Source organism: Andrographis paniculata, unplaced genomic scaffold (genome assembly GCF_009805555.1).
Source record: "Andrographis paniculata isolate CXL003 unplaced genomic scaffold, ASM980555v1 Contig62END, whole genome shotgun sequence".
In the NCBI taxonomy this organism is placed as follows: Eukaryota; Viridiplantae; Streptophyta; class Magnoliopsida; order Lamiales; family Acanthaceae; genus Andrographis; species Andrographis paniculata.
In genome coordinates this window covers 4,926,022-4,950,776 of record NW_026137598.1, presented here as the reverse complement: position 1 = coordinate 4,950,776, position 24,755 = coordinate 4,926,022, and the positions used below count along the sequence as shown (strand labels likewise).

Here is a 24,755-nt window from a genome sequence, read left to right as displayed (position 1 = left end):
TGAAAAATTATCCAAAAAATAAATATATGAACAAATAGTACTTCCCCCTAGGAACTGTCCCTACGTATGGGGTCAAAAATAAGCACATATTTTCATTTTATGTTTTTTTTGGGTATTGTACTAGCTAACATGCATGCAACAGGCACACGTACCGAGTATTCATTGATTATTTATTTTTATTAAAAAAATTATATCTTCATTCCAATTTATTTATTTTTTTGTCATTGTACTTAACATTAAAAATATTATTATATTTGTATAATTTTTTATATAGATTTTATAAGACACTAATTGAAATATTTTTGCAATTTCTTAATTTATACTATGTTTTAATATAATAATTAATATTAAAAAATCAAATACGACAAAAAATAAATGGAACCCTTAAAGTTGGACGGAGATAGTACAACCAAACAAAATAAAAACAAACACTAAACAAAATCATTGATTGCTGTAATTGTTTGAAATATTATAATTTGAACTATTATCTTAATTATGTATATAAAATGGCGAATTAAATAAATTAAATGTGTTGCACCGATTAAAGTTTTTTTTAATTATATTAGACGAACCATGTGTGGCAGGTAAATTTAAAAATATCAAGGTTTGATTTCATGACGTCACGGTCACTCTTCGTACCACCGGACTATCTCTTACGGGAGATAATCCATAATCCATTATCCATTAGGATTTTGAATTGGTGCGTTGAAGTGCAAGTTGCTTCATTTGGAGCAGAGAATCCTGGAAGCACTTGGCGACAACTTTGGGGTCAGCTATGATGTCTTTAGCTACCAATATCTGCAAATCTGCGTTCCCTGCGTAGCTCACCATATGCATCGTCAATGCCTGATAGTCAAATTAAATCATCTAATCAAATATTAATTAATCAATTATTATTATTATTATTATTATTATTATTATTATTATTAAATGATTACATGGGGAAGTGTGCTAGAAGTAGCCCTGAGGTGCCTGACAGGGTTCCCGACCATAGTGATCTCCTCGCGTGGCCCAACCACGTTTGATAATGTGAAACTCGTGTTGCATACGATCCTGTAGTTCAGAATGCTTGCAATCTGCACACCAATAATAATAATAATAATAACAATAATAATAATAATTATTATTATTATTAAAAATAAGCTTATTTGATCGTATATAAATTTTAAAAAAATTGAATAAAAATAATATTTTTTTTATTAAAGAGAATAATAAAAATAAATTTGAATGACAATAAAAAAAAAATGACAAAAAAAATATTATTATAATACAAATATATATGTATGTATAATAAATTAATTAATTAAAAACCTTGGCGCCAAATAAGGACATGACGAGATTCCCGAGTGCGTATGAGAAAGGGGCTTCTAGCGAGAGCTTTTTCTTGTCGATCATGGCTTTGGCTCTCCTAACAAATTCGATCGGATCGGAGTTGGAATCGAAGTCGGTTTTGTGGTAATAAATGGGCAAGAGAAGCATTCCAAACTTGTTGCCCCATCGTATTTTGGACTTGCCATCCATCAGCTTCGATACGTCCTGCAATCCTGCTTCTGCTCTCAAATTCACCATTGCCAATCCTGTCATCCCAACACCGTCCTTCAATCCTGCTTTAATTAAATTAGTTGTTTCAATAATTTATTTTAAATAACAAATGTATATATATATATATATATATTTGAATGTTTGTCACAACTTATTTGTACGTACCTTGTCCTTGTGGCGATGTCATGTCCAAGTATCGGGAAAGCCCACACGATATTATTCCAAATAGAACATCATTGATGGTCTGTTAATTAACCAAAATATGATAAAATTAATATTTTTATTTATTTACATTTCTATCAATATTTCCAAATTTAATTTAAAAACAAATAATGGAAGCGATTTGTGGCGTTAAGACGCAACTTTAGTAGAATTCTCGTCTCATACGCTAAGGCATCGTAACCATTCTAATTGTAGCATCTGGAAATTACCAAAATGGTCCAGCACAAGAAGATGACTGCTACTACATCTTCATTGCATGCTCTGCCAAATTAATAATAATAATAAAATTACATACTTCTATCTAATTCTAAACAATTGTCTGTGGCCTAAATTCAATCTCGTAGTGATTGGACATTGCAATCTTTATGACACGAAATTAGAAAGGGATGTGTTATTTATTTATTTATTTTTTTATCTAAATAAGCAAATAAAGGCGACTAGTTTGTATTTAGTAAATAATATATAAATTTATTTATGATAGATTTATTGTATAGAAGTGGGTAGTTTGGTAATTTCAAACTGCGCCGCAAGCTAAGCGAGGTTAGAATCGGACGGCAGTGATTAATTTCATCTAAAATCCAACGGTTCGGAAAAACTCACCGCGTTTTCAACTACTCTCTTGACAATCTTCATGTCGTCTAGCCGGAACCTCGCCGTCGCTAGCTTCCGCGGCCAGAGCTCCACTCCGGCGCCACCGATGATGGCGGTGGGTTCATCGCTCCTCCACAGTGCTCTCGATAGGAATTCAAGAACGTAAACCAAAGTGTACCAAACCATCATCATCGCCGTCCAGAAGCCTAGCTTCCTCCTCTCCGGCGTCGACGGCGGCGGCGCCGATGACGCGCCGACGCCGCCGATAGTCGGGACCTTAGACGGATCGTCGGCTCGCCGGCAGCAGGAGAGCATCAACGACATCAACGAGATTCCATCTCCGAGCGCGTGGTGCACACGGAACACGGCGGTCCTGTGGGCCCGGAGCAGGTGAACCTCCCAGAGCGGTTTATCGGCGGCGAGCGGCGACGAGACGGTGAGATCGGCGATGTAATCGCTGACGGCGTCTTCGTCGGAGACGGACGGATCGTCGGAGAGAGGAGCATCCCGGACGATGACGTGGCGGTCGACGTCGACCGGAGTCCTCCGCCAGTGCTCCCGGCCGGCGGCGTCGCGCACCATGAGGCTGCAGAATCGTGGATGCCTGACCATGATGGATTCTCCGATGGCCGCCTTGATTGCGTCGGCGTCGATCGGATTTTGGAGGGCGACGGAGGAGTTGATGATTTGATCCATAAGAGGCTGGACGAAGAGGCGGCCGGCGGGGGTGAGCGGTTCATCTGGGTCCGCCATGGAATCGGGTTTAGGGTTGGGATAAGAATCTGAACATTTACAGGGAAACCGTCGGACGACTGTAGGGGGGTTTTGAAAATTAATTAGCGCCGCCGAATAATCAATATAAATGCAAGAAGCAAGATTATACATACAGATATATATATAATATAATATGTATATACATACAAATAAGTGGTGGCTGTGTGGTGGACTGGGTAGCTGCTATGGGGCGAAAGTTCTACTGCTATTATTATTATTATTATTAATTTGTGAGCTATGGTTTTTTTTATTATTATCTTCTCTCGGTCTAGTTAATAAGTAATACTTTTTTTCACATTCATCTTTTAATGTTAATATTATATTAAATTGTAATCGGTCTAGTTAATAAGTAATACTTTTTTTTCACATTCATCTTTTAATGTTAATATTATATTAAATTGTAATAAAAAAAATAGTTAAAGAAATTTACATTTAATATAACATTTTAAAATGAATAATACAACGATTAAAAAAATGTAGAACACAAGTCAAATATTCTTTTTTCTTTATTATTATTATAATATAATACTCCAAACAAGGTGTGCTCCATTATTTTTATTAAAATTTTCTCGAAGTGTGACCTCACATCACTTTATTATTATTATTATTATTATTATTATTATTATTATTATTATTATTATTTAATTAATGGCTATGTAACGATAAATACTAGGAAGTATGAATTGCATATTTGATTTTGTCAATGAGTGTTAATAACAATGGGCCTGATTGGGGGTAGTTAGTCGTTAGGAGGAACAAGATTGTGTTTGGTTGTGATTTACCAGAAATTATTATTATTATTATTTTTTTTAGAAATATAATTATACATTTTAAATTTATAATTTAATTTTTTTAAATTTTAATTAAATTATTTAGTTATTTTAATTTTAATGTATAAGTATTTTTACTAATAATTTCTTAATTATTTACTAATTATATTTTACATAAATTCTCGTATATACAGTCACTTAAACAATTTATGCAGAACGGAGGGAGCATAATTAGCTATTAATGGAAAAATTAGATAGAATTTTTGTATAAATAATCATTTTAAATAATTTAATACACTGCACTTAATGGTAATGGTACTCTTATTGTCATTCTTTATACCGACATTTGATTTTCATATATATTTGAAAACAAATAAATGATAGAAGAATTCAAACACGATATGGTATCATAGTCACTCATCTTTCCAATCTTTTTTTTTTTTTTTTTTTCTTTTTAAAAAAAAATAAAATAAAATAATCATTGAACGATTAATTAAAGTTTATTATTGTTATTAAGAGGTAGCTAGCAATATGAAAATTGTTTGAACAACTAAGCACTCTTACAACAATATCAAACTTTAATATCCGATACATATATTGGGAATTGTGTATTTGATCGATATATAAATGTCTAATCATAATAGATAATCATATTTAAATAATTTGAAAACATTCATTTTCTATCTATTTTGCAATCAAGTAGAATGAACATCCATCCATTGCAGCCTCTTTTCAATTAAAAATTCTACGTATTTTTTATCCATCATATTATTATCATCTCAAATTATCAAAAACAATTTATTTATTAAGAGAATAAAAAATAAATAAATAATTAAAGGATGTGTGAAAAGATAACAGTTAGATAACAATGTTCAATTTTTGTCTAATTATATCATGTCTTCATGGCTTATTATGCATGCAACTCGATCTGTTGAGGTGAATAATATGTTGTGGAGCTAGACTTGATTTGTTTGTTATTTTGTACGGATGTCAGAGTTTCGCCTACACTTTTATTTGTTAGAAAATTTGATTGTTCGAGACCTAATCCCACAAATTTTTCGATAAATAAAATAAGTTGGCTCGCACTGTAACCCGGTCCACCGAATCAACCCAAACACAATTCTTAAACCCAAGCTCATTTACCCTAAACCCAATTAGATATAAGCGTGAATAGTTAGGTGAAGAAGTTACAACCGATGGGAGAATGGGAGAATAGTTTCAGTGAGTGAAAACCGATTTTGAGAGGAGAGGGAGAAAAGAGAAGCCGAGAGATTCCGGTGAGCCGAAAGCCACTGTTCTTTCGCTGGAGAAGATCGGAGGAGCTGCTGGCCGGAGGAGTTCTCCCGCAGTCCATTCGGGTCTGTTCCGGTGAAGATCTAGTCGCTGCTGTGCGCCGGAGTTCGCCGCTGCCGGAGGGTAGACGCTGTCAATCTTGAAGTCGACGGTAGTCGGAGCAAAGTTGTCGAAATCCACAGTCGTCGTCGTCGTCGGTGGCTTCGATTTCATTTAAAGTGGAATTGAATCTCGTTTAGATATCCGAAGCTCGAACAGAGAAAAGAGCATCGCGACAACAGGGAGTGCTTTCATTCTAAATTGCTTCAAATTGATTTACTTCCTGTTTGTTTGCTTTTGATTCCAAATTCCAGTTTACGATTTGGTTAGTCTTTGTGTTATATTGATTTCGTTTCGATTTAATAGATTTGAGTTTATTTCGAATTGGGCTAATATTTTATATTTATATTTTTTTGTTTTGATGGATGCAATGTTCTTTGTATTGTTTTGATTTTTTTTTTAATTATAAAAGTTTTCTATTTTCTAGAAGTATTTGTTCATTTGTTATTGGGATGAAATATACAAAATATATGATATACTTAGGATACAAACACTATTAATTAGAATTATAAAGAGTATTCATTATTAATAAGCTATAAATGGTAATAATAGGAATTTCATTTGACAAAAAAGCAAAATTTGACTTTCAATTTAATAATATTCTAAACTTATAAAGACAATAATACCCTTAAAGCAAATTAAGGAGTCAATCTCTCGAGACAATGATCCATCCAATTAAACAAGCATTAAATTAGTAAATTTAAATTATATATATATATATATATATAAAAAGAGAGAAACATACCAATATTCAGGGTAGGGAGTGGTTTCGACGCCTCTGGTGCTGAACCTCCGTCGGAATTCTATTTCTTGACGTTGGAGGGGATAACAGTGGGGAGAAGGCTACTGATTTATTTATATTTTTTTTTGGGTGACGTTAACGCCGAAAGAAAAGAATCCCGATAGAAAAGAGTTATTCGCAACTTTTGATCTTTCTGTAATTCGATCTTAAGTCATTAAAGAAAACTTGATTCTTATTTACTTAAATTCCATAAGTTAACTACTTATTTTGAAATAACTCACTCAGAACGTTTTTTGAAAAATTACGTGATTAGGCCTGGAATAAATATTAAGAAATTTGTGAACTCTTGGGAACTATTTTATTCCATGTTTGTTCAATTACTCTTTTACCCACAAATGCAATGTAGGAGTTGGGTTCGACAATAATGATATCTCCCAACATCCCAAAACTAGCTATTACCTCGCCAGTTGATTTTCCAACTGTGTGATCAAATTGATTAAAATTACTTATAACGAGACTAAAATTGCTAAGTTTTTTCTTATTATAACGAAAATTGAGAATTTATTGTTATATTGAAACTAATTTTGATTTTCCAAAAAAAAAAAAAATAAATTAGCATATTCGTATCAAAAGCTTTTGAATAATAAAAAATTTAGTTTAAAATCAAAACGAGTACATTATTTTTCATTAATTTCCATATCCATAATTTTTCACAGTTTTGGTAGATAAGGATATGTAAAAATTTCAATAGAACTGTATACATCGTTCCACTTCCAAATCATAACATAAGAACTTGTTTCAAATTTTCTTCATTCTCTAGAATCACATCATCTGTGCATCGGTTTCGATTCACCCAACAATAAATTACAATATACGCCCTTTTTCACAACAAGATCATCCGTTCTTGTTATGGTATTACGCACACGTTCTACTATCGATTAATAAACAAACAGCAAGAACAGTCTAATGAGAATCCGATTACCAAATTTCACTGAAACGGCCGAATTCCAACACATTCATGGCAAAAGAAGTGAAGAAATCCATTGAAATATTTACCAAAAACACAAATCAAATTATTTCATAAACCTATGAACCATCACCGAAAATTTTACCACAAACAACGTTCTGCATTGAATAGATACAAAATAACACAATTAATGACTTGAGAAGTTTCTCGACAGTAAATCAATGTTATTAATCACCTAATTAATTTTCTACATATCTACACAAAATTTTTTACAAATCCTTCCTCAGATGACATGACGGCGACCGCGTTCAAGTTTCTTGATCTCTTGCAGCACCTTCGACCCATGGATATGACTCTTTAGCATCGTGTAACGACTTTTCACGCATCTTATGAGTAGTTTATTTATTCTACCCTGCATGCATATTATTACAAAATTATATCACAGTCTATAAAAAAATAAATCAAAAAATAAAACTCGAGATATGAAAAGATGACGGTGCATACTCGTGATACTTGAAGTGCAGTCCGTGCCACATATTTGCCATACACATTTTTTGCAAGAGATAGGAACTGCAGAGGTTCGCCTATCTCTATCATTATAACTTCCTTTAAAGGCGATGTCGTGCATTGCAAGCATCCCTCCACCACGCGACTACCGAATTTATTTTTCGAAAGGAACACAAATCTCCCGAGCAATGACGCAACCACTGATGTTGTTAGATCGGGTATCCTTAACTCCACCAAGTATTGTAAAATACAATTTCTGATTCATTCAATTACAAATGCGCTAAATTAGTAAATTTTAAATAATATACACTACAACATATAAATAGAGAGAAAGTGGCGTACCCATATTCATCTTCGGCTAATGAGAGTGCTTGACTTGCTATTGCAAAAGTAAGAAGTTCCCAAGATGAGAGATCACCAACAACCTCGACATAAGTAATTATTTTCTTAATCATGGAGCATCCATCTTTATTAGTACAAATGTCGACTAAATTGTTGGCCAAACCCTCAATGAATAGCTGCAGATTAAATATTTGTAAGCTATGAAGTAAATTAGTATCCTCGTCATCGCACTAATTAAAAAGTAAATAATTAAAAATAATACACACCTTGTATTCTTGGGAGTGGAAGTGCTTGAGAAAATGCATAATAATATGATGGCTACAACGATTTGTTGTGAGATCGACGACAATCCGGCTGAAAACAAATATCACTGTCAATCTCTGGTTCCAAATTTTCAGATTCTGCAACAATGTTTGCACCGCTCGTGCTCTGAAATTAACACATATAAAAACATTATTAATTTAACACACACAAAAACAGAAAATTAATACCATCAATTAATTAAATATTGAATTGAATATGTAACGAGTTTACCCACCCCAACGAATGTGTGCAGACGTATACGAGTTTGGAGTGGGAACTTAGCAGCTCAACAAGCAACTCCGACATTTGTTCTTCGGTGCAAACCTCAAAAAGTTTGCGTATAACAAAATTGGCGACATCATGTACCATTAAGGCGTGGATGTTATGCTTCAGCTTCTCAACGATGATTCCGACGATTTCATGATCTCCCGCCTCCAGCTTCTTCTCCAGGAATCGTCGTCCCTCAGAACTTATGGCTGCCAGATTAATACGCGATCTCAACTCTTCCTCAATGAATCGTCGCCCCTCAGAAGTCATGGCTATCAGATCAATACGTGATCTCAGCTCCTCCCTCCATAGCTGCATATTAGTCAAGGACAACGACGAGGAAAAATAGGAAGAGTTCCTGTGAAGATAATAGTCGTCACGATCAGGATGGTTTGCAGAACCGCATCCCGTTGCCGACAACGACGATGATGAATTCAAATATCTTGCAGGAAGCGCCCCAAAATTTAAACGGCTATGGCTTCGACAATTAGGGTACTGCCAGCTGGGACGCCGATATGGAAGAAGGTACCTGAAATCCATGGCGCCAGTTGAAGGCATGAAATTGAGACCCCCAGCGTTCATCATCACAGACAGAAATAATCACAAAAAAGTGCAGTGGAGAATGTGAGATGAATCTTTATGGCAGTTAAGCGTATATATAGATGGTAGGATAGACAAATAAATCCAAATAATCCAAAAAAAAAGGTTACTTACCTAATCTAATTAGATACGGATAAAATATGAATATGATATGGATTTAATATCCAAAATTAAATCAAACAATATCCAAAATATACTGATGTTTACTTATATGTAATCTATCTAATCTAATCTATCTAATAATAGTATTATTGAGATTGGTAATTTTCTTATATTTTTTATAATAAAAAATTAGCATATTTCTATCGAAAGCTATTAAAGAATAAAAATTTTAATTCAAAATTAAAACGAATATATTATTTTTCATTAATTTTTATATTCAGAATTTTTCACTGTAGATAAAGATATGTTTAATAGAACTATATACATCATTCCTCTTTCAAATCATAACATATAAAATCTTGTTTCAAATTTTCTTCTTTCTTTAAAATCACATCTTTGTGTATTGGTTTCGATTCATCCATCAATAAATTGCAATACACTTTTTCACAACAAGATCATCGGTTCTTGTTTTGGTATTACCCACACATTTTACTATTGATTAATAGACAAACACAAAAAAACAATCAAATGAGAATTCAATTACCAAATTTCATTGGAACGACCACATTCCAACACATTCAAAGCAAAAAAAAGTGAAGAAATCCATTGACATATTTACCAAAAACACAAATCAAATGATATCATAGTCATATGAACCATCACCAGAATTTTTATCACAAGCAATCGGTGACGTCGTCTACTAATCTAAGCTCTTTCACCTCTAATCCTCCTTGCCAGCTGAATATCCTTGGGCATAATCGTGACTCTCTTAGCATGGATAGCACACAAATTGGTATCCTCAAACAGTCCAACAAGATAAGCTTCCGCCGCCTCCTGAAGCGCCGCCACCGCTGAACTCTGGAATCGCAGATCCGTCTTAAAATCCTGTGCTATCTCACGAACAAGCCTCTGGAACGGCAGCTTGCGGATTAGAAGCTCTGTAGATTTCTGATACTTCCTTATTTCCCGAAGTGCGACGGTGCCAGGGCGGAAACGGTGGGGCTTCTTCACCCTCCGGTGGCCGGAGCCGATTTCCTCGCAGCCTTAGTGGCCAGCTGCTTCCGCGGAGCCTTGCCGCCGGTGGATTTGCGAGCGGTTTGCTTCGTACGAGCCATTTCTAGGGTTTGAAGATCTGAGAGGGAAATACGAATTTGGGAATTTTTGGGAGCGTTGAGAAGTTGTTGCTGTGAAAGACGAAGCTGCATTTATCTTTATGTATTTATATAAGGACGGTTTTGAGAAGTTGTGGCGGGATGTGATGGTATCGGAACCGTTGGATTTTTGTGCACTTATTCACTTCAAGAGATAAGATCTGTTTTAAGGGAGTCTCGCGGATTTCTGACGTGGAACATTCTGAATCGTTGGATGGCTTTTAATCTTATGGTTGAAGATCGGTGTTTTGGACGAGTGTGTGGATCGATGACGTGGACACGAATTTATTATTGCTTACAACAAATAATACTAGAAGTAAATCAAGATATCCGTTTATTTTTATCCCATTTCAAAATAAAATACTCTTTCAGTCCTCATTCTAATAAAGGTTACTGTTTATTTTTATTGGTAAATTTTTTAATATTAATATTATATTTGATTATAGTGAAAAAGGTAAAAATGTCATATTAACATTATGTATTATAAAAATAATGATATTTGTGTAATATAATATAAGTTACAAAAATATTTATTATGTTAGGTAAATAGTAATAGTAACTTTGTTTTAAAACAAACAAAAATAAAATTGTCAGTATTCATTTTCTTATTTTGCAATTATATTTGTACATGCCCAATATTTTAAATATATATTATTATATAAATATTACTCCATATTATTTTTGTAATTAACCATACTAATATAAGTATTTTAATTTTTTTTATTAATTTATATTATATTTGATATATATTATTATATAAATATTACTCCATATTATTTTTGTAATTAACCATACTAATATAAGTATTTTAATTTTTTTTATTAATTTATATTATATACAAATATAATATAAAATCAAACAAGCATTTTATTTTCTGACAAAAGAAGTATAAATTATACTACATCTGTTTTACATTGGATATCCTAATTACTCTAAACACGAAAATTTAAAATAATTATAATTAATAGATAATTAAAAATATATTATGAAAAATAATTAATATATATTAAAATAAATTTAATTAAAATTTAAAAATTTAAATAAGATCGAGTGTTTAATCATAAAAAAAAAAAAAAAAGACTGCACCGTGAATAAGAGGAGTATTAATTTTTTTAAAATATCATATTAAATATTTTTTTAAATATTAAATCAAATATTTGAAAAATCTCTATTGAACGGAGACAAATTATGTTAACATACTCTTACTCCAATTCTCTTTCTCGATAGATTTGAAGATTTAGGACCCAAATCCTGAGTTGCATACGTATGGATTGCTTCTGTCGTGATTAAAGCCAAAATCTGTTGAGGATGATCCTTTTATTTTATTTTTTATTTTTTTTATGACGTTGCTTCACTAAAATTGACAGAATCAAGAATTGAGCCTCAACCACCAATATCAAATACTACTTAAAATTTATGATTGAAATTTAACTTCATCAGAGAAACACAAGTTCATACCGCACAGGGAAAATTATGAAAATACGTAACACAAAATTTTATACTGCACAGTCTCACCGCAGGAACGATCATATGATGTGTTTTTATCCGCCAACAACACTACTGACCAAACGTGAAATCTAAAACAAAAAATCATTCCTATCCAACTACTATCTAACATTTAGACTACAACACTTTTCAATACAATCCTACTACCTTACATATATATATATATATATTTATATGTGTGTGTGTGTTATGAATATTCAACCTGGTGATCAGTTTCATCAAATATCTCCTCCTGCAAGAACAAAAGATCGACTGCATGACGACAACATACAGTAAAAACACTTTTATAGAAAATGGAGGAGTGGACATGCAGTTGGGATCGAATACGAAAAAATAAAAATAAAAATGGACTTACTTGTAGAAGCTCTTCGATGACATCTTCCATGGTTATTATCCCAACAGCTTCTTCTTCTTCAGGGAGCTTCGGCAGTAGATGTCCATCGACTTGTAGAATGTCCGAATACATGTCTTTAGTCCACTTTCTCCCCCTGCTGCTACCTCTCAAAGAATTGCTGCCTGAGTTTGGGAAACTCTTCCATTTTTGCAGTGGCCTTTTGGGCTTCACACTTTTGTCGGGTGAAGGCTTTTCACCGTCAATCTCAAGTCTCACATCCTTGATTGCATCTACATCGACAAAAATGTTTTCAAGGGATATTTACATGCTGTAGGAAATGCTAACTTAGAAGAACTTTGTACATGGAGAGGTACCTGGGGTTGGAGAATTCGATGCCTTGTTATGCTGCCTTATAACCACAGCCATGTGGCTGTGGCCCTTTTGGAATTCATTCAAAATGTCGTATAAGGGCAAAGTTTCTAGAACCCTGAGTTGGAAACACATTCATGAGTTTTTTATTCACACATAATGAGCATAGTCGCGCAATTTGTGTGCGTATTTTTCTGTTTTTATGTATACAGTTATATGAAATTGAGAACAGATCCAACTTAAGTTGAATGATTTATGCAATGTAGGTTCAAAGTGAGGAATACCTTGGAATCTTGCGGATAGTGACACTCTTCACCGGGAGTTGATCCTCCGGGTGAACAGTCAACAAGTTTTTCACCTGAAACCCATATTAATCACAGATTACAAACTACATTGCTAGCATTTCATAGAATGAGTGACCAATTAATTACCACAGATTACATATGTTACAACAATGTGTATTGAAACAAGTACCAGAATAAGCCCGATTATGTTGGTTGGTTGTTCATAATAGACAGGCACTCTGCTGTGTCCTTTCTCCAAAATTAGATTCATCAAGAACCTATACAATAACAAAAATGCAATTCTCATGCTCAGCATAACAGTATCATCATGACGGGACCAATGCTACCCAGTTAAAATGTATACATGACCTATCAAGCTTTGCATTTATATCAATGGAAAAAATTTCAGATATAGGAGTCATGGCATCACTAGCAGTTTTCTCAGTAAGCTCAAGTGCTCCAGCGATTATAGTTGTCTCATCATGCGTGAGTTCTCCGCCTTTACCGGCCTGGGGAAAAGACATCAGATCATAACAAATTTCGATGAAAAAGCAGCAGCAATAGAGCAGAATTGAATCATAATTTCCATTATACCTCATTGCCATGTAAACCAACAAGAGTTTTTAACTCAGCACGTCGAAATAGAGCCTTGTGCCTGTGGCCAAGAAGGAAATCCAACAGCTGGAAATTACAGACATAGAGGACAACAGTATTAATTAATACATCCAATGTTTCTCAGCTATCTTCTTGTGCAGAAATGGATCCGATAAAGTGGTACCTTGCTTATCGGATATGCAACAGGGAAACAAATCCAGACAAGAATACGAACCACAGGGGCAACAGTTGCACCAATAGCAAGTCCATACCTTGAGCAGACAGATTGTGGGATGATCTGATAAATTGAATCTCAAAATTCAGCATTCAAATCACCAGTCTATGATGCAACACTTCACAAAACATATTAACCAGTGATTCCAATTTAGTTTAGTTTTTAAGAAAGATTACTCTACTACAACAGTTGCTAACACTAGACTAACGGATGATGAGTTGAATAACTATCCTTTTTACAGTTCTTTTTTATGTTAACATCCTCGCCAAATTTGGGATGCCGATTTGAAATATGTAACTCGTTATTACATTTTCTAAAAATTCCAAACATTTCTTTATTGATTATGTAAGATTTCTCAATGACTTGCTCATCAATTTTCAAACATTTTACAGCTCAGGCATCACAATGACTTTCCCAAATAAATTTCCCATTACCTCTCCAAACAGAAGAATTAATGTCACAGATATCAAGATTGCTCCCCAAGCTGTGACTAAACCATCAAGGAAAATAGGAAGCGCCTGATAGGTGAAAACATATCATATCAATTCATCTTGCACAGTAGGATCATCTTTCAGAAGAAACCAGAGCCTCAAATTCATATACCTCCATAGCAGCAGCATTCCAGATAAGCAGAGTACAAAGCAATAAATGCTGGTTCTTGACAACTGGTATAATCTTTGCTGTATGGAATTTAATTCAAAGTGTTTATGTAACACTACAGTTATGCTTACAGCTACCATTAACAGTAATCATTATCCACAACCAGCAAAGAACAATGCAACATTCAAGTTCACACAAACGAGTTCAAGTAATCCCCCAAGCTTCGAAAATCTGTTCCATTACCAATTCTAACTTCAGAAACTCTTCTGAGCAAGACGGAAATCAAATTCTACACAAACCTAAATTGATTGACCTAATCACTTCGTCCGTCAAATTAGGTCCTCGATCCAAAAATCAATAATCAATTCCAATCAAAACAAAAAACGCTAAACTACACTGAATGCAAAGCACCGATAAACCGAAGAAGTAAATCAACAACATCAGGAGTGAAACCTAAAGCCAAATGAGTGTTTGTATGTAATACCAGCATACTGTTTATCCTTGGGAGTACCAGACTTCTCAAGCACTTCGAGATCGACGAGGCTGAGAGACATGAGCCCCAGAGTAAGCCCCGACATCAATCCCGCAAACAAGACGAGGAACACGATGACCGCAATGTGCACGAAAAACTCCGGTGCGCAACAAGTGTACTCCACCGCCATTCACCTCCTCCACTCCAAAAAGCAGCTGCGGAATCCTTCCCGCCTCGGGATTCCTTCGATGTGGTATACCGGCCACCGATTCGAGGATAAATTCTGGAGAAGATGCTGAAACTGGATGGATTATTATTGAAGCAACTCGCCGGAACCGATTCTCTGCGAATATTGCCACCGTAACCATTTTTATAATAGTATTATTATTGAGGAAGGGTGATACGTGTCCGTCGTTGGACAAGGGTGGGTGCAGCAGATGCGGCTCGCATCCCATCCCTGCAGCCCTGTCGTTTTCCAGGATAACGTTTCAGACTTGACTTGGCCACTCAATCAACAGACACAGACTCAGACACTGTTAATGAATGAGAAGATAAGACAGGTATTTTTTGTTTGCTTCAAAATGATGCCCAAATTGGTAGGGCAGAAAGTCCGACCGTTTAACCCAAAATATAGTATTTATATTTGTTCGATCAATCTTTATTCTTTAATATATTTTTGGTTCATCAAATCGAACCGAGTATATTAATATATATTTAAATTTCTATTAATAATTTATTGGGACAATTTATATGTACGGACCAATCAAGTGCGACAGGTGACTTGAGACGTGTTCATGACTCCACAGTAACATGTTCAATCCTTACCCAGGTGGGACTATAACTATTTTTATTAGATTGATGGTTTACAATTTTGAATTTACTCAATTTTATTTGAATATCAAATACATATGTATTTTCAAACAGTTGAACCGTATCCATGATTAAGAAAATATATTAATAAAAATTATTATAAATTAAAATCAATAATTAGTCTAATTAAAATTAAACGATTTATCAAAGGTACTAAAATAATTTATCCATTACACACTAAAATATAATATAAATAAGTTATTATTTTTCCCCAAAGAGTATAATAATTTTTACATACCAAAATTATTATAATTATTATTAAAATATAATGTTTATTAATTTTATGTAAAAAAACAAATATTTACTTTCTGAAAATAGACGAAACATGAGCCGGGCGAATATATACTTCAGTCCAATCCCAAACTTTCCCCCTTAGTTTAGGTTTAAGTAGAGTCAGATTTAATAAAGCGAGCCTAGGCCGTATCGATCTTAGTGGGGACCGTTTAGACGAGTTGAGTCAACTAGGGTTTACCAATTTTCAAATATGAATCATATGATAGTGTGTTTAAACAAAAACAATTAATAATATAAACTATAAAATTTATTACTCCCTCTGTCTTCATTCTTTCTATCTGTGGCCGTGGCCGAAGGTGCTTATTGGGTAACCCGATGTGTGACATGTGAGCTGAGGCGTCGGAGTTTGAATTCATAACCTCACGGTCATAAGTTTAACCCCTGTACTATCAGGTCATTTCATAACCTTACTATTTTTTTTCTGATAACGTAGAAACCCGCAGTTCGAAAATACGCACTTGGTAAACCCCCAATCGAATCTAATACCCTGCAAACTAGGTCCGACAGACAAGACACATTAGGCGAACTGTGGAAAGTAACCTAAGGTGTCGGGATCCCATAACCTTACTTTTTTTTTTTTAATAACATGGGAACCCGCAGCCGCTACCCGAAAGTGCACACTGAGTAAACCCCGGCCGAACCTAATACCCTGCATACTAGACGCGACGAAAAAGTCACGCTACCCCCGTAACCTTACTTTTAGTTGTATGGAGAGAAGAGAGTACTAAACAATATAAAATATTATTAAACCAAACAATATATATACTAAAAATATATATGTAGACACATTTTAAAAAAAATAATAAAAAAAAAAACAGAAAACATGTCAAATGTCAATAAAATCTGTCAAATAACTCAATGAAACAATATATAGGCGACAGCCCATATTTTTAGCATTTCGAAATTTCACGAATGGCCTAGCTAGCTTCTTTCCACCCATTTCCTCTCCAACATCCAATTCGGACAACAAACATTCTCATTTAAGACATACAGACACCAAAATTTTCATCAATCGGGCAAACAAACAACTAGCTCGTCGATTATCGATCGCCGATCGGTTGTGTTGCGCCGCAAGAATAATTACGAGGAAGAATATGGGTGGCCATGTTGCTCGAATTGTTCTTGTAATTGCCCTCGTGGCTATGGCCATGGTTGTGTCCGTATCCGCGCAATGTAAACCCAATATTAGTGTGAATGCGCACGATTCTGTTCAGGCCGAGATCGGTTCTCAATCTATTACCTTGAATGATACTCAGGCAGCCGCAGCCGCCGCCTATGCCGAACAGCATTGTGGGCACGTGTCGGGGGCCGGGGGCATTTTCGTCAATGACTATTTATTTGTACTTATTCCCAATATTTTTATGGCACTTATTTTTTCTTGATGGTGATTTAAAAAATGGTACAATTTACGATTTTCTATTTTTTGATCGGCAAAAAAAATAAATAAAAAAATAAACATTGTTGTTTATATGGGATTTTGACCCTCTTATTTATGTTTGGGTATGTTTTATGGTCTCGTTATGATTCGTATTCCATTATACTTCCTTTGTCCTCATTCTATCTTAATTATATTTTTTTGGTCCTACTTTAATTAACATTTGTAAAACTTACTAAATGAAAATATACTTAACAAATATAAATCAATTTAATTAACTACATAATATATAACATCATATATGTAGAACTCATTCAAAACTTCATTACTTTTATTTCTCTCCTGGAAAACAAATCTTTTTTATTTATATTTAAAACTCCACTTTGTTTTTTATAAAATTAATATATGTTAATTATAAATAAATAAACTTACTTGTATTATATAAAATTTTATCCTTTTATAAAATTATATTCATATTGTGTATATTTTTTATTATGATATAATTTTAAAAATATCTAAATACATATTCTAATTTTTTAAATTATACTCTGTATATTAAGTTTATTTTAAAACTATCAATATTATTAATAACATAAAAATAATACTCTCTCCGTCTCATTGGAATGATGACGTTTGCTTTTTTAACGTAGATTTTTGAATATTAGTATTATATTGGATTGCAGTAAAAAAAGACAAAAGACAAGAATACTCTATTAGTATGGTGTAATATAAAAGTAATGGTATTTGTGTAATATATTGTAAGTTGAAAGGGTATTTATTATGTTAAGTAGGTAATACAATTACTAAATTATGAAATGGTAACCTTAACTGTTTTGGGATGAAAGAAAATGGAAAATTATAACATTTCAATGAGACTGAGGGAGTATAATAATTCATTATTACTCACTAATTAAACACCGTTACCTTAATTACATTTCTAACCAATGTTAATTATACCGAGATGGAGGAGTATAATCTAACTTTGTCTCAGGTGCAATGGAGCGACTTGAAGAGGAGAGGAGTAGAGAGGATCTCATCCCGTATTCATATATGTGATATTATTTTATGTGAACATAACATTTTTTCTTTTTGATATTTTTATAAAAACTATTATATCTATATCAAATTCTCGTTCCGTCCTCCTTTAAGGATTACATTTGTCTTTTGTGTCAGTACTTAACATAAAAAATATTCATATATTTATATAATTTGTTTTTTTACCAATATCATTCTATTAATATTATAAGACATTAATTGAAGTATTTTTATAAATTTTTTTTAAATAAAACTCTTAGAGCCGAGCCGGACAGAGGTGGAGGTAGTATATTAATTCAAGACTAGATATGTAATTCAAATTACTGCAACCTATATATATAGTTCATAGCTCCAGGTATAGATCGATCCTCCGATACATCCAAATACAATATTCACTTCAGGATAGCGAATTAAAGCATTCAAAATGCTCATATCTCACCTCCTTTTTATTCAATACTAATAATAATTATTATTAATATATATATATATATATAATTATGAGTAATTAATTAATATTATAAATACTATCAATTATCAGTAGGGGCTTTGGCCTTGGACGTTGCCCGGAGGATCGTAGTTGCAGGAGACGAACCACTGACCGTTGGCGCACTGCGCCCGGGCACACCCGAGCCTGACCGAGTCCCTCCACACAACCTGCGTGTAGTGCCCGCACACCTGACCCTCTGCGCACGTGTTGCTCACGTGATCGTAGTTTTTCTTCTCGTCCACCCACAGTCCCACAGCGTCCTTCCCGGTGAAGTCGAACCCCTCGCCGCCGCCGGCGGCGAGGTTCTCGCCGTACTGCTGCTGGCTGTGCACAAGTTGGCAGTCGCCGAGCCTCCCGCCGACGTAGTTCTCGGCGAAGGCGGCGACGGTGTCGTCCCATGTCATGGGGCCGACCCCAACCTCCGACCGGGCGGCGTTGTGGCCGTCGAGAAAGTCCTGCCGGGAGTTCTGCGCGTGGACGCACGCTCCGGTCGTGGTGGTGATTATTAGGATTACTGCTGCTGCTGCAGCTCGGCTCATCATCATCATCTGTATTTCTGCTATTTAATTAATTAATTTGATGTGTGAGTTTGGAATGTGGAGGAGATTAGGGTTTATATAGAGATGGAAGGGATTCATTTTATTTATTAATTAATTGTTCTTAGTAGATGGAAAAGATCATCTGCAATTGTTATGGTGTGATTCCGTGATTGATTCGATGGTTAAATTGACTGATCTCGTCTGTATATGGTGTTTTTCCACAACCCCAATAAATTCCACAAGCTATATAACAAGAATTTGGATGAATTTGAATTTCAAGCTCACTTATTTACTATTCAACTCATCATGTGGTATTAATAAAATCAATGAAAGTGTGTAAGAATTTTTTTATATTTTTGTCCATTTAATTACTTTATAAAGTAATTATATCTTCAATAGTATATTTGTAATTTAAGTAAAAGTTAAAAGAGTATTTTGATACTGGTGTATGATTACTTCTTTTAAACTAAAAAGTAAATACTTTAAAATGTGACATACGAAAATAGTAAAAGTAGTACTTTTGAATTGAGACGGATGAAGTATTATTTATTTCTACAAATATCATATTAAAATATTTTTAAGCCAAAATTCAAATTAAAACACAAACTAAGCAAGCCCTTGCACTTAAAAGATTATATGCACAATAATTAGTAGTCTATCTTTGGAAATAAACCACATACATTAGGACATGTTGACATGTTACATATATAGTTTTTTATTAAACTTTTTGTAATATATTTTTGGCATGAACATAATTTTAGAAAATGTGTTATGTACCTTACAATCGCGGCCATCTCCCCTATTATCTTCACCACCTTCGAGACATGCACCGGAACATCTACCACCGCCACTTCCTCCTCCATCTCCACCACCTGGAAGGCCTTTACCGCCGCCACTTCCACCACCTACATCCAATGACGAAACCAACAGTAAAAGTTCGGGGGGCAAAAATATCGATTATTTTATCAATTCAATGTTGTTGGTTTTTTTTTTTAATTCATAGCACATCCGGACAAAAAAATAATTAGGAAAACTTAAATATTTTAGAAAAAATTTCAACAAAATTACATAAAATTTAATATTTTTTACTATAAAAAATAAAATTTAAAATGCTAAAAGTGTAAATCAACAAACAGATAAAATTTCTATAATTTTTTATATTATAAAATAAAAAAATTAGAAGAACAAATTACTAAACAAAAATATATAATTTTATTATTTTTTACACTAAAAAATACATATATTTTGGAAGCTGAGAATGGATCAATTGCTCTCTAGCCCCATACAGATCCGCCACTGTCTACATCGTTGTGCATGGGAAGACTAATGTAAGTTTAAACCCATATAAGGATGGACGGGAAATGAATGGGTCTGAGGATCTCATCCCAACGTGTATGTTATTTATGAAATATTGCAATTAATAAATATGAACTGATTATATATATATATATAAATATATTTTTATTAAAAATTAAATGATATTTAGAAATCAAAGGGAAAGGATGTGTTTGTTTTTCTGAGATTATCGGAAAGAATTTTTTTTTTATATAAATTATAAAAAATTATATAAAAAAGTATAAAAATAATAAATGTGTAACACGGTAAAATATTTTCATTATTGTTTGCCCGAACTTTCTTCCGACAGTTGCGGAGGTAAATAAAGCGTATGTGGATGTTTTTGTTTGTCCCAATGTTCTTCACAATCACACAGGGTGTAGGTCTTCGTCAAACAAGGAATTGTCTTATACTCCCTCCGTCCCACAAAATTAGTTCATTTTTTTTAGTCGTCCCACAAAATTAGTCAACTTTCCTATTTTAGTAATAATTAATAACTAATACTTCTAATTAAAAAAACTTAATTATATTTTATTAACTTACTAATATTTTAGTTTTATTATTTGTGATTATTAATTTAGAAGTTTGGCTAAAATTTTGAATAATAAATATTTAATAGTACATAAATAAATATTCATTGAATTTTAAAATTAATTTTTAATGTAATATAATTTGATGTTTGATTTGAAAATGTATGGCTGAAAAATTAATTATAAAATATTGATTTTTTTTTTCTTTGTTCAAAATAAATAAAAATTAGAACTTATTTATAAAGCAAAATTATAAACTTATTTTTAATTTCAGTATTTGACATAAAATATTATATTCTAATATACACTGAAAATATCTTATTGTATATCTTTATCATACAAAAAAAATCATATTGTATCGAAGATTTGAAATTTTTTTCGATATTTTTTTACGAGTATGCATGTTCACTACAAGAAATTATCAATTTTGTAACGAGATCTTTTCGTTCCTAAATTAACTTTTTATGTTACTAATGATATTAGAGACGAAATTACGTTAGCTACGTAAACTTTAGGAACGGAATTCTGTTACAAATATACTATTTTTTTGTAGTGGTTATTTCCGTAATTCAGTATTTTTTATTCGCAAATTCAGTATACCAAAATATTTGTACGGTACGGTAAAATATCATACCAAAAATTTTGTACCGTACGTCTGCGATGTGGTATTAAATTTGGTATGTCATAACGAACTATCTCTAACAACAATCAAATTCGAAAAATTTTATGTATTGTTTATATAATGTTTTTTATTATATTTTTTATTGTATAAATTACATTTAAGTTATTAATTTTTTTTTATCTAAATGCATGTATTAATTTGCAATAAATACAATCATTATTATTATTTTTAAATAATATCAGTAAATAAAAAATTCAATATTTAAAAATTAAAATAAAAAATATTTTAACTTTTAATTTAACATTTTATCAAATAAAAAATATTTAATTTAACACTTTATTACATCCATTAATCAAACTAATTAACTACCTAACACAATATTTCTTAAATTTTGTACCTAAAAGAAATTGGACTAATTTCATGATATGGAGGGAGTATATATTTAGTATACAATTTTATTTATTTATTTATTTATTTGCTTCATTTTTATTATATTGGTTTCGTTTTCTAAATAATTGATTTTTTATATATAGTATAAGGAATTACTTGAAAAGTAAGAAATATATTATTATTTAAAATTGAATATATAATTCTTTTTACTTTTTTATTTTTGTAAAAAATATTTTATATTAATTTATTATTAATTTTGAAAAATCATAATTAAAAAATATTATTAAAAGACGTGATCGAGTATTCAATATTTATTTCAAATCAATACAATTGGAGGTTGTTATTTTGTTACTATTTTCTAATTTACTAATTGTACTACCTACTTAATATAATAAATATCTTTTAAATTTACATTATATTACACAAATTTCATTAATTTTATATTACATAATATTGATAGGTGTATTTTCGCTTTTTTTATTACAACCCATTATAATACTAATATTAAAAAAATTATGTGAAAAAAAAATAAACGACAACCTTACCCCAGGAGGAAGTATTAGAGATTGCAATCAATTTTTCTATTACGTGTTTTTATTTTTTAAATTTTTTTTATAACGAAATTCATTACATCTCTTCAAAGTACGTAGATCTTATGGGTATATTATATTTTTTTTTTAAAAAAAAAAAAACTGATTACATTCAAAATAATAAATAATAATAATAATTTTAACAATTCTAAATTTAACAGAAATCATTTATATATATATTTTAGACTTATTAACAAATTATCATGATCTATCTATCATATTTTAAAATTATTTTTTTACTCTTACTTTTTTTTTTCTTATTCAATTTCAATAAAAATAATAATTTATAATTTATATTGTATTAACAATATATTGAATTTATTTCGAGCAACAAAAACAATACTATTTAATTTATACATTTATGTTATATTATGGTTCTTTCAATGTTGTTTTCAATTAATATATACGATGATTTATTTGAATAATTTTAATTTTTAAAATAATAAAATATATACTTTGAATTATTATAAATAAAATTTATATATTATTAGATAATAAAAATATATAAAAATAAAAAAAATATTATGAATCCTATAAAATATTAAAAATAATAGATTTGAGGTGATATATTATAATAGATAATAAAAATAATAATAATATTGAAATAAATATAATATAGGTGAAAGAGATAAAATAATAATAATAATAATAATAATAATAATAATAATAATTTTTTAAAAAAATTTCAACATATTGCATATAATGCTATTTCAATATAAATTTTTTATTATTCTCAGACTTTATAATCAAATTCAAACATTATAAACAATCAATCACTCCAAAAAAAGGAAATTTTAGTACATAAAAATATCAATGGTCCTTGTCACCCAAACTTACATCTTTTACTCTTCACCATCAGTTTTCAATTAAGAATTCCCTTACTTAAAGAAAAGGGAAATTTTTCAAAAACAAAAAAGAAAAAACAAGAAAAATTTTATTACCAAAACAAAGGGAAAATGAATTCCCAACAAGTAATTCTAATTATTATTACATGTCTAGCGACGGCCGCCGTAGCCTCGGCCCAATGCAGCCCTAAGGACTACATCGACGCCCACAACACCATCCGGGCCGAAGTCGGGGTCGGGCCGATGATCTGGAACGAGACCCTCGCCGCATATGCCCAAGCGTATTCGGAGAAACGAGCCCCTGATTGTGCCATCGAGCATTCTCAAGGGCCTTACGGGGAGAATCTCGCCTCAGGATCTTGGGACATGAGCGCCAAGGACGCCGTGGACATGTGGTACGATGAAAAAAAATTGTTCGATGCGGTCGCAGATAAAAGGATCAACGAGAATGACATGTCTTATCTGCATTATACGCAGATTGTGTGGAACACCACCACGTGCGTTGGATGTGGCAAGGTCACCTGCGCCAACGGTTGGACGTTTATCACGTGTAGCTACGATCCCCCAGGCAATTTCATCGGGGAGTGTCCCTTTTGAAGTCGCGGCTCTACTTTAATCTTTATTGAAAATTAAAGAAAATTGTGTACGATAAAGAATGATTATTGTTGGTTATATGTTATTAAACCTAAAATTATAATGTTTTATAAATAAGAAAAATATATTGGTGTGTTTACTTGTAAGATTTTATATCTGGTTTTACTATTATAATTTGTTTTTCTTAATAAAATATCAAATCAAACATCTGTTTTATATATATATATATTATACTAAAATTTAATTTTACATTCAAAATATCATATCAATATATATTTGGCTAACTTTTATCATTTTAGAATTTTAAGTAGATCATTGTGAAAATAGTCTTGTAAGTAAATTTTTTTTTCGCTAAAATGGTCCTTCGGTACTATATTCGTCACGCTCGCCCGCCGTATCAAATCTAAAATTTTGTATTTTATAAATAAATACTAAATTATACTCCTATAATACATAACTAATATAATTAAATTTTAATATGTCAATTTCATCGAAAAATTCAAAAATTCATCGAGAATTTCACTGGAGATTGCAAGAGAGCAACGGAGAGAGAGATAAGGTTTGTAACGTGTGAAAATAGCAT

At 32.1% G+C, this 24,755-nt stretch overlaps 5 protein-coding genes and 1 pseudogene across 8 annotated transcripts; 1 reads left to right on the top strand and 5 right to left on the bottom strand.

Annotated features, from left to right (window-relative positions):
* Window positions 1-401: 401 nt before the first annotated feature.
* On the bottom strand, window positions 402-3,245 carry LOC127260831 (wax ester synthase/diacylglycerol acyltransferase 11-like). 3 transcript variants are annotated; one of them, XM_051288797.1, is made up of 5 exons: window positions 2,365-3,245; window positions 1,708-1,786; window positions 1,312-1,607; window positions 939-1,076; window positions 402-815 (listed from the first exon to the last, which is right to left on the bottom strand). In XM_051288797.1, the coding sequence occupies exons 1-5, from the start codon at window positions 3,238-3,240 to the stop codon at window positions 789-791; spliced, it is 1,416 nt and encodes a 471-aa protein (XP_051144754.1). In that variant the 5' UTR covers window positions 3,241-3,245; the 3' UTR covers window positions 402-788. The 3 variants fall into 3 exon arrangements, with proteins under 3 accessions (XP_051144754.1, XP_051144752.1, XP_051144753.1); XM_051288795.1 differs by having other exon boundaries at window positions 402-846; window positions 2,365-3,240; XM_051288796.1 differs by having other exon boundaries at window positions 402-846; window positions 1,312-1,604; window positions 2,365-3,238.
* Window positions 3,246-7,078: 3,833 nt separating this feature from the next.
* LOC127260829 (pumilio homolog 12-like) lies at window positions 7,079-9,126 on the bottom strand. Its single transcript, XM_051288794.1, has 6 exons — window positions 8,949-9,126; window positions 8,388-8,777; window positions 8,116-8,278; window positions 7,850-8,025; window positions 7,505-7,763; window positions 7,079-7,412 (listed from the first exon to the last, which is right to left on the bottom strand). Exons 1-6 carry the CDS (start codon window positions 9,002-9,004, stop codon window positions 7,284-7,286), a joined length of 1,173 nt encoding a protein of 390 aa, XP_051144751.1. The 5' UTR covers window positions 9,005-9,126; the 3' UTR covers window positions 7,079-7,283.
* LOC127260830 (histone H3.2-like) lies at window positions 8,813-10,351 on the bottom strand (annotated as a pseudogene).
* Window positions 10,352-11,736: 1,385 nt separating this feature from the next.
* LOC127260828 (DUF21 domain-containing protein At4g33700-like) lies at window positions 11,737-15,099 on the bottom strand. Of its 2 annotated transcripts, XM_051288792.1 has the most exons (11): window positions 14,679-15,099; window positions 14,198-14,274; window positions 14,029-14,112; window positions 13,544-13,657; window positions 13,360-13,446; window positions 13,135-13,274; window positions 12,956-13,043; window positions 12,766-12,839; window positions 12,487-12,599; window positions 12,134-12,402; window positions 11,737-12,010 (listed from the first exon to the last, which is right to left on the bottom strand). In XM_051288792.1, exons 1-11 carry the CDS (start codon window positions 14,854-14,856, stop codon window positions 11,966-11,968), a joined length of 1,269 nt encoding a protein of 422 aa, XP_051144749.1. In that variant the 5' UTR covers window positions 14,857-15,099; the 3' UTR covers window positions 11,737-11,965. The 2 variants fall into 2 exon arrangements, with proteins under 2 accessions (XP_051144749.1, XP_051144750.1); XM_051288793.1 differs by lacking the exon at window positions 14,198-14,274 and having other exon boundaries at window positions 14,679-14,791.
* A 3,675-nt stretch (window positions 15,100-18,774) lies between these two features.
* On the bottom strand, window positions 18,775-19,280 carry LOC127261190 (pathogenesis-related protein 1B-like). Its single transcript, XM_051289426.1, has one exon. The coding sequence runs from the start codon at window positions 19,273-19,275 to the stop codon at window positions 18,775-18,777; it is 501 nt and encodes a 166-aa protein (XP_051145383.1). The 5' UTR covers window positions 19,276-19,280.
* A 4,409-nt stretch (window positions 19,281-23,689) lies between these two features.
* Window positions 23,690-24,175, top strand: LOC127260425 (basic form of pathogenesis-related protein 1-like). Its single transcript, XM_051288159.1, has one exon. The coding sequence runs from the start codon at window positions 23,690-23,692 to the stop codon at window positions 24,173-24,175; it is 486 nt and encodes a 161-aa protein (XP_051144116.1).
* Window positions 24,176-24,755: the final 580 nt, after the last annotated feature.